At 43.2% G+C, this 16,206-nt stretch overlaps 1 protein-coding gene across 2 annotated transcripts in view; it reads left to right on the top strand.

The window, feature by feature from the left end:
* Positions 1 to 734, top strand: part of SCML4 (Scm polycomb group protein like 4) — a 35,207-nt gene extending 34,473 nt beyond the window's left edge. For both annotated transcript variants that reach the window (XM_031552521.2, XM_085218500.1), the window contains exon 7: positions 290 to 734. In XM_031552521.2, the coding sequence (XP_031408381.2) occupies positions 290 to 415 (126 nt within the window). In that variant the 3' untranslated portion in view covers positions 416 to 734. The remainder of the gene's footprint in view (positions 1 to 289) is intronic.
* Positions 735 to 16,206: the final 15,472 nt, after the last annotated feature.

Genomic DNA, 16,206 nt, shown 5'->3' on the forward strand with positions numbered 1-16,206 from the left:
AAAAAAAGTCCTCATGATTTTACTGTCACAGAATCAAAAACACTGACAAACCTTACTGTTCCTTGAAGAATAAGTAGTAATATTTGATTAAAGGCTCCTTTGGAGTTTCCTTTTATCCTACTTCAGCTTTCAATTCCTCAATGAAATTTCAAAATTCATGACACTTCCATCTATGATGTGCCATTTCTGATTCACCTTGGGTAATGTGTCAGGACACAGCACTGCTGCCTTGCTTTTGTGGTGCTGAAAGCAGAGGGTTTACGTATTTTGATTCTCTTTCTCTCTTCAGGAGATTGATGGCAATGCTTTGTTGCTGCTGAAAAGTGACATGATCATGAAATACCTGGGGCTGAAATTGGGACCAGCGCTGAAACTGTGCTACCACATCGATAAGCTCAAGCAAGCCAAGTTCTAACAGCTTCCTGAACAACAGCAGAACCTAAATCTAGACAGAAAACTATAGGTAACATGCTGCCTTACAGAATTGCATTCTTTTGAAGATTGTTTTTCCCTCTTTAACAAAGACTTTGTCTTTTTTAACATTTGTGCATCTTCACAATTTTTTTTTTTTAGTCCAATGGAAGCTTTCGGGCTGCTTTGTGTTAATAATTTGCCAAAAAGTGTATAATTACAGTAATTATTTTGTACCATTAATATTATTATGATTATAGTAAGTCCTATTTTTGTAATCAGAAGGGGGAAATCAAAAGCAAACAGTGACTGCTGGCAGAAAGACTATTGGCTGCCTGCCAGGAAGGGATGGGGTGGGACACAGTGCTGCCTGGGCTGCCATGTTCAGAGTGTTTTGGGGAACGTGTGCCCTTTGGTCAGCCAGCATTGAACAGGAACCACCCTGTGTCTCGCACTAACATCTGGAAAAGTTAAATTCTTCAGTTTGAAAAAAAGAAAAAGAAGAAAAAAGAAAAAAAGAAAAGGAGAGGAAAAAGAGAAAAAAAAGTAGAAGGAAAATTAAGATAAAAAAAGTTTTTTTTGTGTGGGTTTTTTTTTTTTTTTCCTAAAGAAATAAAAAGAGGGAAAAGGTTTTTATTGCAGCTGAAGTACCTTTTCCCACTAGAGGGAGCAGCCCTAATAGACTTGAGGCTGGAGCTGTGACGACATGGTGCTTTCCATCTGATGAGCTCTGACCATCTGACTCTACTAGCCAGCACATCTCTAAATACTCAGGAGGAATCGCAGGCTCCCAGCAGGACAAGCCGTCACCGGTTACAGTTAATTATTTCAAGAAAAGTCCCAGTGCAGAAAGCGTTTCTGACAGGATGTTTCCTGTTAAGCTGAAGAGGGGGTGGATGGCTCCCATGGTGTCTGGTGCGCTTAGCCATCATCTCCCCACCTTTCTGCCTGACGTATGGTTCGCAGCACTCAAAGAAAAAAAAAAAAAAACACAGAATTTCTGGATTTGTTCTTGTTTGGCAGGTGGGAATATTCCCCATGAGGAAGGCACACTGTTGTGCACTGCAGCAATGTTAGGGCCAAGGTGGGTGCTGCAGTGCCACTGCCTGGTTGCACTGCTGCAGAGGACGATGCACACTTGCTTTCAGCATATGTGCACGTTTTCAAGTAGACTCAAGGTAATGCTCCCTGGCCTCTTACACAAATATGAGAGGTGCTCATTTATATTCTATGTAGCCATGCCAGAAGAAAGGCAAGTCAAAGGGTGAGGAAGTGATTTGTGGAGCAGGTATGCCCTCATATTCACCCTTCACAAATGGAGGATTATGAAGGGACACATCCATACAGTTTTAAACACTTGGTGCATGACAAGGAGTGGTAGCAAATGTTTGTTGATCATGCAGGTTGTTTTGAAGCTCACCTCAACAGAATTGGGTAATAGAGCCCTGATAATAAGCAAGATATGAGCATCCATTACAGCTTCTGCATATAGCAGAATATTACAGAAAAATACCTCATGGAATGAAATTTATTTGGGTGCATGTTGCTAGAATATAACTCATATGGAAAGGTACCACTTCAAGATCTATTTCTGAAAATCCTCGATACAACCAGGCCTTGTGTGCCTCCAGGGATGGAACATCCACAGCTTCTCAGAAAAGCTGTGCCAGCACCTCACCGCCCTCTGAGTAAAGAATTTCCTCCTAACAGCTAAGCTAAACAGGCCCTCTTTCAATTCAAAGTCATTCCCCCTTGTCCTGTCGCTATTAGGTCATCCATGGTATGACTAATAACAGCCCCCAAGACTTTCAGTAAACTCCTGGGAACTATCCCCAGATTAACAAAGTAGTCCATATATGTTTGCAGAGTTGGATCTTGACATGACTGGATGGCTTTCTACAGATATTGTCTCCATGGTAAAGCATTTATAAAATGAATAGCTGAAGTAAAGATGTTAAATGAAAAGTCACATGCTACCTAGGAACACAATGTACTGAACCCTACACAGGCTGATTCTTAAAACGTGTACTTTCATTGTATTTTCCTGGAGATTCTGTAAACTCACTTTTTGTTTGGAGAGTGGAGGAAAAAAAAAAGATTCAGCACTACAGAATTCTCTGAAAAAGGAGTCATTTCCTTTCAGCTCTACATCTCACCCTTTTCTTCCATCTCCACCCTGCAGAGATTGCAGCTGAGAAGACTGATAACACCACAGCAGTGGCAACAGTGTTCATACATTTAACATGCCGGACTAGTTTTCATGTATGTATCTAATGTATACAGTCAATGGTGCTATCTCATTTGATATGGAACTTTTAGGCATGGCAGGCTGTTCCAGCCATGATATTTAATGTGCCACCTTTTACAGAGGAGGCATTTAGTGACTTGGTTTTACATGAAAGTAAAGCTTACAAAAGAAACTCCATGCTACACGTTTGGTTTTTTGGTGTTTTTGTATTTTTTCCCCCTCACCAAAAGGCAATCAGGAGACAATCATTACTGCAATTATGACTAGTTCTTCCTCTCCTAAGTCTTGTCAGGAAGGTGGTTAAGACACTGTGCTGCATAGAGCGTGTCAGGCGGGGAGCAAACCATGAAGGGTCACCTGCCTGGGTGTAACACTATAACATGATGGAAAATGCAATGACAGCAAGGTAGTAGAGCAACAAGTAAGGACAAGCCTAAGTGCAGCAGTTATAGACACAGAAACAAGGGGGAGGGAGGAATAAAAATGAAATAAAATAAAATAAAAAAGCTGCTTACCTTTGGAAAATCTCAGGTAGGCAGCAATCTCCAGTAACAAATTCTCATCTCCACTGCCAACCCTTAAATGAGGTCTGGAGGGGGTATATCCTGGCTCCATCCCTTTCCATCACTCAGGTACATTGCATGCACCTGAGCTCATTTGGGTTGGTCCTACCTTCCACCAGGTGCTCAATCACTGTTTCAGGCATTTCTGCTACACTATGTTAGCTGTTGTTCGTGTACTGCTGATATAAATTGCTTAGTTTGCTATTCTGTTCACAGCTCTTACTTCAGGCTGCATTCAACTGCTTGCATTTCTTAACTCTTCCAAACAGGTGGGTGGATGTGCTTGTCCTTTGTGTGCAATGCATCTGCCTGTTCTCTGCTTTTAAATGCAGCTGCGTTGGAAGGCACTTAGCTTCCTTTAGACAGTTTCAATGCTTCATGAGCCTTTGCTTTAAGAAAAACAAAAAAGCAGGTAAAGCCTGAAGATGTGGGGAGAGCTCTTCCATTGCTGAGGGGCCAGCTGCAAAGCATGAGAAGTAGCAGAACTGGTGGCTGCAGAGCAGCTTCTCCCATTGCCCTCACACTGACTCCCTGCCGTGGCCCCATCTCCCACCCTGAGAAATGCTCCCCTCCCAGTCGTAACTGGGTTTCCAGAAGTGCCCAAGGGAATGCTTCCACTGCTCTGAGTGCACTGTCTTGCTGGAAGAGCACAGTGCCCTTTGCAGTACTAGCAGCTCAGGCCACTGTGATTAATGCAGCCAGGCACCCTTGAGACAGGCTGCAAAACATCACTCTGGGTTGTTACTGCCCTGAAACAAATTGCTCAATTTCTACAGCTTGTCAGCAGTCTGTCAAGAGTCACACATCTTTCTTTCTTAAGAAAAAACACATTGGTTCATTCCTACGTAGATTTGGTCTCCACTTCCCCCTGATCCTCCTTTTGTAGCTGGCATTATGGGACTGCTGTGCTCACTTGTGCTGCATCTGTATCAACAGGCTTAGGTTGCTAGGAAAGTAGTTCACAATAAGAACTTTGGGAGCAAAAACCTTGGGAAATTGCAGGTCAGCAAAAGCCTCTCTCTTCTTCCAACATCTCTGTGCAGAGCCTTAGGATGACAGCTGCAAAGCAGGTCCCAGGCACTGCTGCCCATAACTTGTTGGATGGAGTCGTGTGGATTTTCTTCTCTCACCAAGAAATGGAATCCTGAATCTGCACCCTCTCACCAAAGGAAGCGGGCAGATCTCTGCACACATTGCCTCGGTCCTTGCGATAGCTGCATGCTGCCTTCCAATCCACTCTCCCTTCATGGACAATTGGAAACCGATTCCCCTGGAAATCTAAAATTTTGCTTGAGAAAAAATCACTTTTATTCACTGCCATGAGTTAAATATTATGGAAACATGTCTGCTAACAATTTGCTTTGTGTAATTTGTACTAATGCTAATAAGCAACAGCTGCAATGCTTCCTGCTGTAAATTCTTTTGTGGTTGCAGTGGTATTATCACATATGTACTTCACAAATATGATAGACTCTAGCACAGCTCTCTCCTTCTGGCTCCGGCTCCAGCAATTCCCCTTCCTCAGCACACAGCGAAGCGGACGTGAATTTACAGCCTCTGTTTCCTTTTGTCCGAGCTCCCCACCAGGTGCCTGTGGCCAATGGGGGTGGGGAGAGCAGGGTGCATGCACGGGGATGTCCCCCAGCAGCCGTGTTTATTGAGGTTTGGGCATAGAGGTTCTGGTCAGAGGCTGAGTGCAGAAGAAGTAAGATTCGCTTAAGAAACAGAAAGAAAAAATTGTGCGCAATGCTCTGCCACCATAAGGCTTCAGCTGAAACCCAAGAATCTTTCAACTGTAATCTTAAGAAAAATATTTCCCTCGCTCACGATGTTAAATACAGCACGTTAGGCCAAACCCAGGTCCCACTGAGGTCCACGTAAGTTTTTCTATTGAATTCATAAGACCGGAGCTTGGCTAAAAAAGCAGGTCAAGCCTCAGCCATGTCCCACAGTAACTAGAGCCTAACACGCAATCCCAGCCCCCTCACAAAGAGCGGAGGCAACCACTGCTGGCCGGCCCCATGTCTCTGCCCCCAGGAGGGCTGCTGGTTCCTGGTAGAGAGCTCTTCCAGCCGCACATCTACCTGACCCCAACACTTTCTCCTGTTTGTTTGGTGTTGTAGCTGTAGGCTCTGTGGAAGGCAGTTTGCATTTTCCACTTAGCAGCAAACCAAAGCGCTGAGGATTTTCAGTCGTGCTGCTCAGCAGAAACTTGCCCTAATCTCAACATGACTTCACTGAGAGATTTCCACAAGTTCTTGAGGAGAAGCCCTCAGCGGAATTTAAAAATAAAACTTCTCAAAATCAGCCCTGCTGACCCATAGTTATTGGCTCCTTTAGCATCCCCAGCACTTCATCATCCTTCAGACGGCTGAGTCTCTTGGAAGTGCCATAACCGAGCAGGACGTTGGGAAGGGCTCCATCTCTGACTGGAGTCTCACTCCTCTTGGCCTATGGGCAGCTGCCAAAACTCAGAGCTTGAGCCTGGACAGGAGTGTGTTTTTGTGTGTATGTGTGTGTGTGTGTGTCTGTGTGTGCACATGTTGCCTGGCTGCATGGGCAGGCTGTGAAGGGAATGAAAGTAAATCAGAGTAGAAGATGAGCTTCAGAAAGTCCCTGTTGCACTGGTGTTCTCACATTTTGTGCCCTGCTCCAGAGCATGTATACAAATTGAACTTTCCCTGTGTAGAGAGTACAACTTTATTAACCAGAGTTTTCTTCTGATGCTATAAAGGACTGGCATCGTGCTGCCCTCTTCTTTCTGAACATGAAATATGGGCAACCAGCCTCCTATTGTCAGGGATCTCTAAAAGAGAATAGGAAAAAAACTGGGGACCAATGAATACAGGGATGAGGACAGAGTGGAGCAGTTACACAACTTCCACTGTCTTTCAGGTGAAACACAGGAGAAGATGGGGAAAGCACATCTGAATCGCAATGATTCCAAACCAGTGATTAATTTTATTCTTCACATCGATGGTTTCCTGATCTGTGATGTTGGCTCTGTGCATTTGCCTGCAGTGAGAGTATTGTGAATTGGTCCACGCGCCCAGGTTCCACCAAAACCAAATGACTGTCTCTAAAACCTATCTGTCTTCATTATGGCATTGTTCATATGTTATAGCATGTGGAAAGCTATTGACAAACTTGGTAAGAGTCATTATTTAAAGAAAAATAGCTTTTAAATCTTCTTTATAACACAACAGCTTCAGAAAGTAGCTATAGCCATAGCTGTGTAGCAGGTTAATATTTACCAGCTTTTCATTTTATGTCTCTTATAAATCTTGTAGTAAAAGAAACTTTCTTGCTTACACAATTTATATGGTTATGGGAAGTCAATCTCAATTCCAGCAATCTGCTGCCACTGCTGTAAATCTAGGAGACTTATTCCACATTTTTAGCAGTGCAAATGAGATCTGTCTGACACTGCTAACAGTTCAAATACAGGCAAGTTAGGCCACTGTTATCAAAACTCATTTATTCGTGTTACAGTGGTGTGTAGAGATTATATCTGGTGCTGGGCAGATGTATCATGAGAGACTCAGACTGTTCTGGAGAGCTGACAGATGGCCTCACAGGGCAAAAGGAACAACTGAATGGGAAGGCTTTCCTAGGGGCAGTTGCCTTTTGTGTTGCAGATAAAGGCTAAAAACAGATAGAAGTCAATTACATGAATTTCTCACAGCCACGTGATGGAAAAAATAGCAGAAGACTGAGAAAACTGAAACAAAACTTCTATGAAGGGTAACCTCATTGCCTGCTTCTCAACACTGCTAATCCTGACCTTTGCTGAAGCCAGAAGTTCCAACCCAGACCTCCTGTTCTGAATCCAGCACCTTATCCACCAGACCATCTGCTCACGCTGTATTCCAGCCTTTCTTCCTGTGCTTTCCACGTTATATTTACTCCTCATATAATCTTTGCCTACACTTTCTATGCGCCCACACAGGCCTTTAAAGGTCAGTTAGTCCCTTATCCTTATTTTTCTCCCTCTTAATCCTCTGCCCTCTAGTCCATTCCCTCCAAACTCCCCATCCCCATCTTCCCCCCTCTGTAGTTACATTCAGTTTTTTCTCCTCAGCTCCTCACTGGCGATATCACTTCTTCTTTTCCTTCCTTTCCATCTTTCAGTGACCATATATGCGTCTCCTTCATACCTCCTGCAACTCCTTCTATACCTTTTGTCTCTTCTCTGCTCTTCCATTCTCTAATTTGTTTCCCCTCTCTCTTTCTCTGTAGTTTTCTGCAAACCTTTCCCTCCTGTCAACCAAGTGCCCCACACAGGAGGTTCTAGTGCCAGTTCTGTGTGATAAAGACCACCATGCACCGGCACCTTTGAATTAGGCTGTCTGTATTTTGTTGACTTCCTCTTTATCTTGCAGAAAAAGCCTTCCGCTGCTTTCATTCACCAGCATGAAAGGCACTTTTTGAGGATGGTTCTTAACTAGTTGGCTGATTACTATTTGCAATTAAGTGTTCAGCACTTTTACACAGGGTGAGTGTGGCTTTCTCCTCTTCCTTCCATCTTTCCCTGTGCAGCCTTTTGGTGTTCAACTGCTTAGATGCTGGTTGGCTTGAAGGGTCCCACTTACACTGCCCACTGGGTTGAATCATGGGCTCTCACCCTATAGCTGATGCATGTTGAGACCACGTGGACCAGGCCCTGCGCATGGCACACTATTAGGCAGGTGCAGGCATCCATGTGTGCCAAGCTAAGAGCCACCGGTGTGACTCCCACAGACTGCGGAGGGGTCAGGTTGGGAGGCTGGTTGGAAAGAAGAGGTGCCCATTGTCAACAATAAGGACAGCAGGAAGTAGAAAAGTGCTGGCCAGCTGGGAGGCGATGGCAGGACAGAATCTGCACTTGTATGCCTATATTAAACACTGTGAGGACATCTATGTGGCAACTGGCATTGCAATGTTTACAGCATCATCCTTCATCCTGAAGTACATGCAACAATGCAGGACAGATTCACATATGCATGCATGAGTGTGATTTTAGACTAATAACTGTAGCTTCTGTGGGGCTACTGCATACTCCCAGCAGTGGGAATGAGATCAGATTTTGGCTCTGGGTCTCTGTTTCCGAACAGCAAGAAGGATGAGAGCAGAACAGTTTCCATCCAGCTGGAAAGTGACAGCTTTAAATCAAGCCACAAAGCAGCGCAGGTCCTGCTCACACTTCTTTACTGGTGCTCTGAGCTCCCTCCAGCTCCTCAACATCAGCTTCCAAGGCTAATGAAGCATGCACAAGGTTTTTTGATGTATGCGCAACTACCAATTTTTGTACTGCTAATTGGGCTCGAAGAGTGTTAGCTTTGATTTTTAATATGTTCTGTAATTTGTTAGATAAGCCTCAGTTTCTGCAGCAGCTGGATAAGCACGGCTGCTCTCATCACATCTTGCAGGTCTTTCACAATCTTGATTTTTTTACATATCCGATACATACTAATCTAGTTTTCCTTGAATAGGTTAAGGCAGCTCTTTCCTGGTACTGTACAACCTTCAGAAAGGGACATCAGATATCAAGTGAATATATAGAGCTATTTTCATTTTTTCAAGCATGCACAAAATCTGCCAGAGAGACAGAAAAATCTAAATATACCAACAATTTATTTGTAATCAAGATTTAAAACTCACACTGTCTTGTATTTAATCGCTCCTGAATTTATTACAGTCTATACTACTTACTACTGACAGCTAACATCATTCGAAAAATGATTGCTCTCATCCACATCCTACAGAAGCTAGCAGAAGACCATCCAGAATGTGACACAGGCTTCTCTGCCGTGACTTGTCTTCAGACAGGGCAATCAGCTGGTGTGCACCCACTCACCAGGCTCCCTTCTTCTGCCAGTGGGAATATTAAAAAGAGAACGTAAATAGCGAGATCTCTGTTTTAATAAAAATATGCTGTCGCAATAAGATTATGGGCTTGAATGATGTTGACTGCAGTCTTAGGTTTTGTGACTCAACGTAAGGTGTGTATAAAGGAGGTTTATGGCAGGTTTATTTTGGAATTGGGATTGTTCCACTTGTTTTCATCATTTTGCCTGATTTTACTCCACATTGGTGCCACCAAGTTTTCCCTCTTCCTGCTGGTAAAAAGAAGCTGAGTTTATTTCAGCAGGAGTACAACCTGCACCTGGGCCATATGATATGAGTCATGCTGTCTGGGACTCTTTGCTTCAAGCTGGCCACTTGACATGGCTTTTTGAACTCAAGAAATTTCTAGTTTTGTGAAGCCTTTGTAATTCTTCCACTTCACGCTCATTCTGCTGTCCTTTCCTTTTAGCTAGCACAATATGTTAGTATTAATTTATTTTCCTATTATTGTCAGGCTGAACAATTTCAGGTTAGAGAAACAGCTTATATGTCTATGACTTCTAATGAAAGTCTTCTTCATTTTCAATCAAGAATAGTTACTAAAGATGATATACAGGATGTATTATTGATTATGCCAGGGTTCCCAGATGATGCTAACAACAACCAGGGAAAAGACATCTGCCCCTTAGTTCCACTTATTGGAAAATCAATGCAAACCCTTTAATATGTTGCTGTTTCTCAGCTATCAAAGCCTCCCATAATAAATCATCTTCATGATGAACGTTATATTATATTGAATAGTTCTGCATTTGCTTTTGAATATGCAAACAATGGAGAGCTGAGGTAAAATAAATGTGAAACTTATGGGTGAGAATAACATGACAATAAAATATCTGGAGCCCTAGAGCAGCAGAATTATGACAAGCAGCATATTAGTATTACTCTCACCTCATTTCAAAGGGTTTTATTGAAATGATTTGTCTTCAGTTGTGGAGGCGTGTGTCTTTCTATGTGTGTGTACATATAGATCTGATGTGTGCACACAGATATGCACATGCCCACTGTATGCATATGTCCTACACATTCTCACATACAAGCAAAAGACTGTTAAGTTAGCATGTTCTTTATGGATGGGCCCAAAATACTCTTTCTTGATATGTACAGTTTTAGTACATAAGCAACCATTTCACATAGCGTCAAACTGTCACTTTAAAAAATATTTCTGCAGACGTTTTTTATCATTTGTAACTTAATCCTTTCAGTAGATTCTCCATCACTATTTAGAAATGTTTCAATGTACAGATATATATTGACTATTCTCTGTGCTGTATGCCACAACTCGTATCTGAATTGAGTATTACTTGTCTTAATGTTCTTAATTTTGTACAACACACTTTTGTTTGGGCTTTGCAATTTAGAATCATAGATTCTGTCTTGGGTTGGAAGGGACCCTAAGAATCATCAAGTTCCAACCCCATTGCTACAGGCACAGCCACTAACCTCCAGATCATGTACTAGACCAGATTGCCCAGGGTTTCATCCAACCTAGTCTTGAACACTTCCAGGGATGGGATATCCACAGCCTCTCTGGGCAGCCTATGCCAGCACCTCACCACTCCCTCTGTAAAGAATCTCCCTCTGACATCCAGCCTAAACCTTCCCTTCCATGTAATATGTTTAAGAATGCAGTATTGAGAGGGACCAGCTGTAATAAAGCAAAATGGTCCCTAATCCTCAGGTTTATGTTTCACAGAAAAAGCTGGCAGTTTCTCCTTCTGTTTGAATGTGGAGGTTTTCTGTTTGAATGTGGAGATTGGTGGCCCTGCATGTGGCAGGCGGGTTGGAGATTCATGATCCTTGAGGTTTCTTCCAACTCTGGCCATTCTGTGATTCTGTGATTTAAACTACATGGTTTAGTGGGAGCTACTGGTAATAGGTGAATGGTTGGACTGGATGATCTTTTAGGTCTTTTCCAACCTTGGTGATTCTATGATTCTATGATTCTATGATTCTGTTTCTTTTACAATTGCAAAATTATTTCTGTATTTTTTAATAAAGAATTTGATTTTCTTGATCCTACACGCATTTTATCTAATAAACAGTATTTTTTAAATAAGGGCCTGGTCTCACTTTTTACACCTGCAGTACTCATGGACACATAAAGCATTTTTATCTACCAAATTCCCAGTGGCAGAGTACGCATCTCTGCAAATGCCAGAATTACCTCCTACTCTGTCCAGTGCAGAAATTAGCTCACATTTTTTATTCACATTTCTCTGCTATGCAAATAAGAGAAGGATAGCGAGGCATCAGCCTGTTGATAAATCTCCACTACAATACATTAGCATCAACGCTCATTTGCAGGGCAAGCAATTTCTTTGGTTCTCTGCTGAAATAAAGGTAGGATGTCAATTTGAAGCAAGGGTGCAACACACAGGCAGACTCCTAATGTCTCAGGCTGTATCTACATGTGCAGACCATGCTCTCATTTATGCTCATGTGAATCTGAAGTGGCTCGGCTGAAGTCATTACTGTGATTCTAGATTTACACTGGGGAGAAAACAAGAGCAAAATATGTCCTAAGACCATAATATTTCAAGGTTGATTTGCCCACTTTACATGCTGGCAGCTAGTGGAACACTCTAGCACTGTCTAAATAAAAAGCCTAAAAAAGAGCCAAAAAAATCTCAGCTCAGCTACCTTTAAAAAACTTCCCTTAGAAAACAAGAAATGCTTTCCCTGTTATGTAGAGTTGGCTCTAGAAATACACTGCAGTGAATGATTCCCCTCTTTTTTTGCCCTTTAATTACACTTTTCTCTATGATGCTATCAACACTACAGCATGATGAATTTTCCCTTGAAGTCAATTTGCCATCCACATCAGTGAAAGCGAGAATAAGCCCTGGATAATAGGTTTTGGGTCTTATCTTCTTATTGCTCTCTGTAATCATGTAGAAATCGGCTGCAAAAACTAGTGTTACAGAGAAGGTGGCTGCGCATATCCAAGAAGCACTAGTAGAGTGTTTCTAGTTTTCTAGTAGAGAAAAGTGGGTTCAGGTCATCCCTTGATTTCTGTCCCCTCTTTATGAATCCTGAATTTGAGGTAGACTTAAATAAATGCTTTAAAGTTGTCTTTCCTCATGCCATTCCTTTTTGTGCTGAGACCAAAGATGAGGCCTTGTACGATGGGTAGCAGCCCAGACACTGCTCACCACCAGCTATGGGTCTCGCTTGTGCCTCTAGTCAAGGGACAAGGAGAGAAAGAACAGGAAAGAACCTGTCCCTGGGCACAGCAGCCAAAGGCCTTGACACAGTCAGCACGAATCCCCGAGCCAACCCCTGCGAATGGTCCTGTCCCCTGCCATGGGTGGATCCTCAGCATGGATGGCGGTGGATCACCACGTTAGGCCCCAGTTTGTATCTTGAGCCTGACCTCAGTCACACACATCCCCATGCCCAAAAAACAGCACTTGGTTTCTTCTGGCTAGGAGAAATTTGCTTTTTTTCACCACGGTTCTTTTATCTCCAGGCTTTAGAGCCAGAAGGAAGGTATCCTTAGAACTAAATATATGCAGAAGCTGCCTGAAGTCGTTTATAGCCTGGTTTCTGAGGTGAAGTGATTTAATTTCATAGTTAGTTTATGTGTCTGCAAAGTGCTCAGTTGCCTTGGTTTGAAGCTCAGACACTGTCTGCAATAAATATCACAGGGAGGGAGAAAGATACTTCCTTTGATTATGACAAGCATATAGAGTAGAATGGACTTGTGGAAGCCAGCATTGATCTTGAAGATCACTGAGTAACACAGGCTGCGCTGCAGTTTCATTTGCTATTCTCTCTAAAGATCCCAGCTGGGGCCCACAACTCAGCTGCACTAGGAACCACATAAGGAAACCAGACATCAGCATTCCTGCGCTGCCCAACTCACAGGCAGGGTGTTAGACTTCAGGCAGTGAATGACAAAATACATAGCTATACATGTATGTGTAGAAACATACACATACATGCATATATAGATACATATATATATTAACACCATGTGCCTCGGCTGGTAATCCAAAGCAAACAAAAGATTTATAACCACTTTGTAATTGTTACGTGAATATAGCAGGCTTTTCCTAATTTTTTGGTGTGACGATCTGACAGTCCTTCCCCATAACAGAAAATGCTCCATACAGGACCAGTCAGTCATTTGGAACCATCCAAGAATGAATATATGAGAGATGATCGAGTTTTATGCAGCTCCCATGTACTAGGGACAAAAACGAGCTTCTCTGTGCCAGAGACATTTCAGCCTGTGCTGGTCTCTGCAAGGGAAGCCTGCTGACTCTGCCATGGTCACTTACAATGAACAAGTTTGGGAAGGATCTTCATTTATCCAGGTTTTGAGGAAAACTTCTGGCTAGAAATATATGCAGGCAAGGTAATTAAGCTAGAAAAAGCTGTTGAGAGACAGGAGTTGCTTCTCATGCCCTTAACTCACTCTGCACATCCCTGAGAAGAGTCAAATTAAGCAGAGATTTACTTTGGAGGAGACCATACACACCTATAGATAGTTCCAGGATTGTGCTGTGAGAGCAGTCAGGGGGAAAAAAAAACAACCCCCATTCATGCCCTGGCAAGGAGACTGGTCCTAATGAACACATCTGTTTGACAGTGCCATCTTGATGGCACATATGCCACCAAAGGCTGAGCAGGACATTCCTTCCCAGCTGTTTTTAGGCCACTGTGACATCTGGTGCAGAAGCTGAGGAAAAACAGATGTATCCCTCGCCTACCTGCTCTGTGCCCTGTTGGAGAGCATGAAGGAGAAAGAGGCATCCTGAGAAGTGACAGAGAGCTAGGTCTGAGGGATACGGACAGGAGACTGAGGCAAAGCCCTGGAGATAGATCAGAGGCTGGAAGGTGCTGCAGGGAGCACAGCCCCTCCAGACTGCAGACAGACTCGTGTCCCCATGTCACTGTGCTGGCAGCAGCCTCCCCATGCAGGGCTGGGGGCCAGGAGCACAGCAAGCCCCGGGGCACAACAGTGCCACTCCTGCATGACTCCCTCCTGGAAGCCCCATTTCTGGCTTTATCTTGACCCCAGGCCTTTTCTTCGTATGTCTTGAGCTCTCCCTCACAGTCATTTTTATTCCTCTGGCTTTTCAAAACGATCACATTCTCTGTTCGAAAATAAACCATCTTTTGAAATACCGTTACTTCTCTCCTTGAACTTTTCCCTGTGAATGACTTGACATTAAGCTGATAGTTGCTCTTAACTAATTGTTAACCTATTAGTTGAGATCATAAAAATTATTGAAAGGCCAAGGCTAAAGCTGTTTGAATGAGAAATATTTCTACAGAACTCCCTCGAGATGGAATAAAAAAGCTCCCGCCGACAGAGCGGCTGCCTGTTTCAGACTAACGGGTTTGAAGATGATGTTTTGCTAACAGCAGTTAATCAGAAAATTCCCATTACTAATAAGGCCATCACTCTTGGCTGAAGCTGCAAATTACATGTTATGTATCTCAGTGCTCAAGATAAAGTGTTCCTTAAATTTTGCATCGGCAAATGTAATGTTTAGCACAAAACCCCATCAGGAAGAACAAGAGGAAAATTGAAAAAGTGTCATATACATTCAGCATCAATTTGCTTCTCTGTCACTGAAATTACATATCTTTTTTTGTTTCAGTATTTATTGCCATCTTTAAATTTATATTTAAGAGGGGAATGAAAACCTAGAGGGCTGAGTTTGATCTCAAGCACACTGTTGCTGTATGACAGTAATCCTAACGTCAGATACAGCCAAATGAAAGAGAGCACAATGTGGACCAGATGCTTAGGACAAAATTAAAAAGCAAAAAACCCCAAAGTTTCATTGTAATGTTGCATCTTGATTGTCTGTCAGATCTTTCACTTGCTGACAGTGCTGCAAGCCTGGCTTCCTTCCACTGTTGCAAAAGTCATTCCAGATTTCAGCTCTCTTAGTAGAAAGCAGGATTTTTGCTATTAGTGTCCAAAGAAGAGTAAAAGAATGTGCTTTATTATGGCTAGGAAGCTAAAGGGAGTCCTTGATTACCAGTCCCTTTTGTACTTCTTTCCTTGTCCCAGGCACAGCTGAACTCAGAGTCCAGCAAGTTGCTTGGAAACGGAAGGAGAAAAATACCAATAGCAAAGTAGATACTGGAGCTTTTTTCAGTGTGAAATGTTCTCTATCTGAATTCCCAGAAACAGCTATATGAAAGTCAGCTGCTTCAGGCAAAGCTCTCCTCGTGCCAAATGGTCTTTGCAAGGACAGAGTAGTCTCATCTATGCTGACCACCCCTGTGAAAGCCTGCTGCCTTTGCATCTCCCTGCTACCCTAAGCAGCATCTCCAGGTTCACTAGGCTATGTGAGAGAGCAGGATCTTGCCCTGCACACTCATAGAAATTGTGAACACATATAGGCAGACACATGCCAGTGGCAGCAACCATGAATGCACACTAAATGTCTGCACATGCTAGCTTGACTGTGGAGCAAATTGTTCAGCCTCCATGCTGAACATGAGTGGGTGCAATCAGGCAGCCCTCAGCATTGGTGCTGATGGGGGTGTTCCCTGCTTCTTAGTGCTGCTGAAGCTGTGCTTGGGACTGATGGTCGGCTGGTCTCCAAGGCTGGGGGCAGCCCCTTTCTGGAACACAGACAGAGCTGTGGTCCCCTGGGAAAGGAGAAATGCTGTAATGGTGTGCAGGCGGCAGACAGGAAATATTGTGCTTCAGTCCAAGAGAAGCCAATTCCCTCTCAGGGAAAAAGCTGAAAGACAACAGTTTTGAAGGAAAAGCATATGTGGCCCTGGAGAATATGCAATATGTTGTGCACACCATGTGTCCTTGCCACGGCATCAGAAGTTGAGAAGGGCTCAGGACCACACCATCAGAGCTCACTACCAAAGTGCCTTTTGAATTACTGGTGCTGTGCTTTCTTGGCACTAAAGAACTCGCCTGTGAATTTTTCAGTTGAGATTATGCCGGCTGGTGATGTCTGGTGTTTTCTTCCTTGCTTTCTTTTCTGTTAACACATCTTCTGCTTTCTCTAGTATGTCTTAAGAGCTACATAGTTTCCTGTTGGGTGGAACTTTGTATTTTTTGGCTGTGCTGTACTTTCTACATTTTCTACGCATATTTTCCTTCTTTCGCTT

This window comes from Meleagris gallopavo, chromosome 2, assembly GCF_905368555.1.
Source record: "Meleagris gallopavo chromosome 2, MGAL_WU_HG_1.1, whole genome shotgun sequence".
NCBI classification, from domain to species: Eukaryota; Metazoa; Chordata; class Aves; order Galliformes; family Phasianidae; genus Meleagris; species Meleagris gallopavo.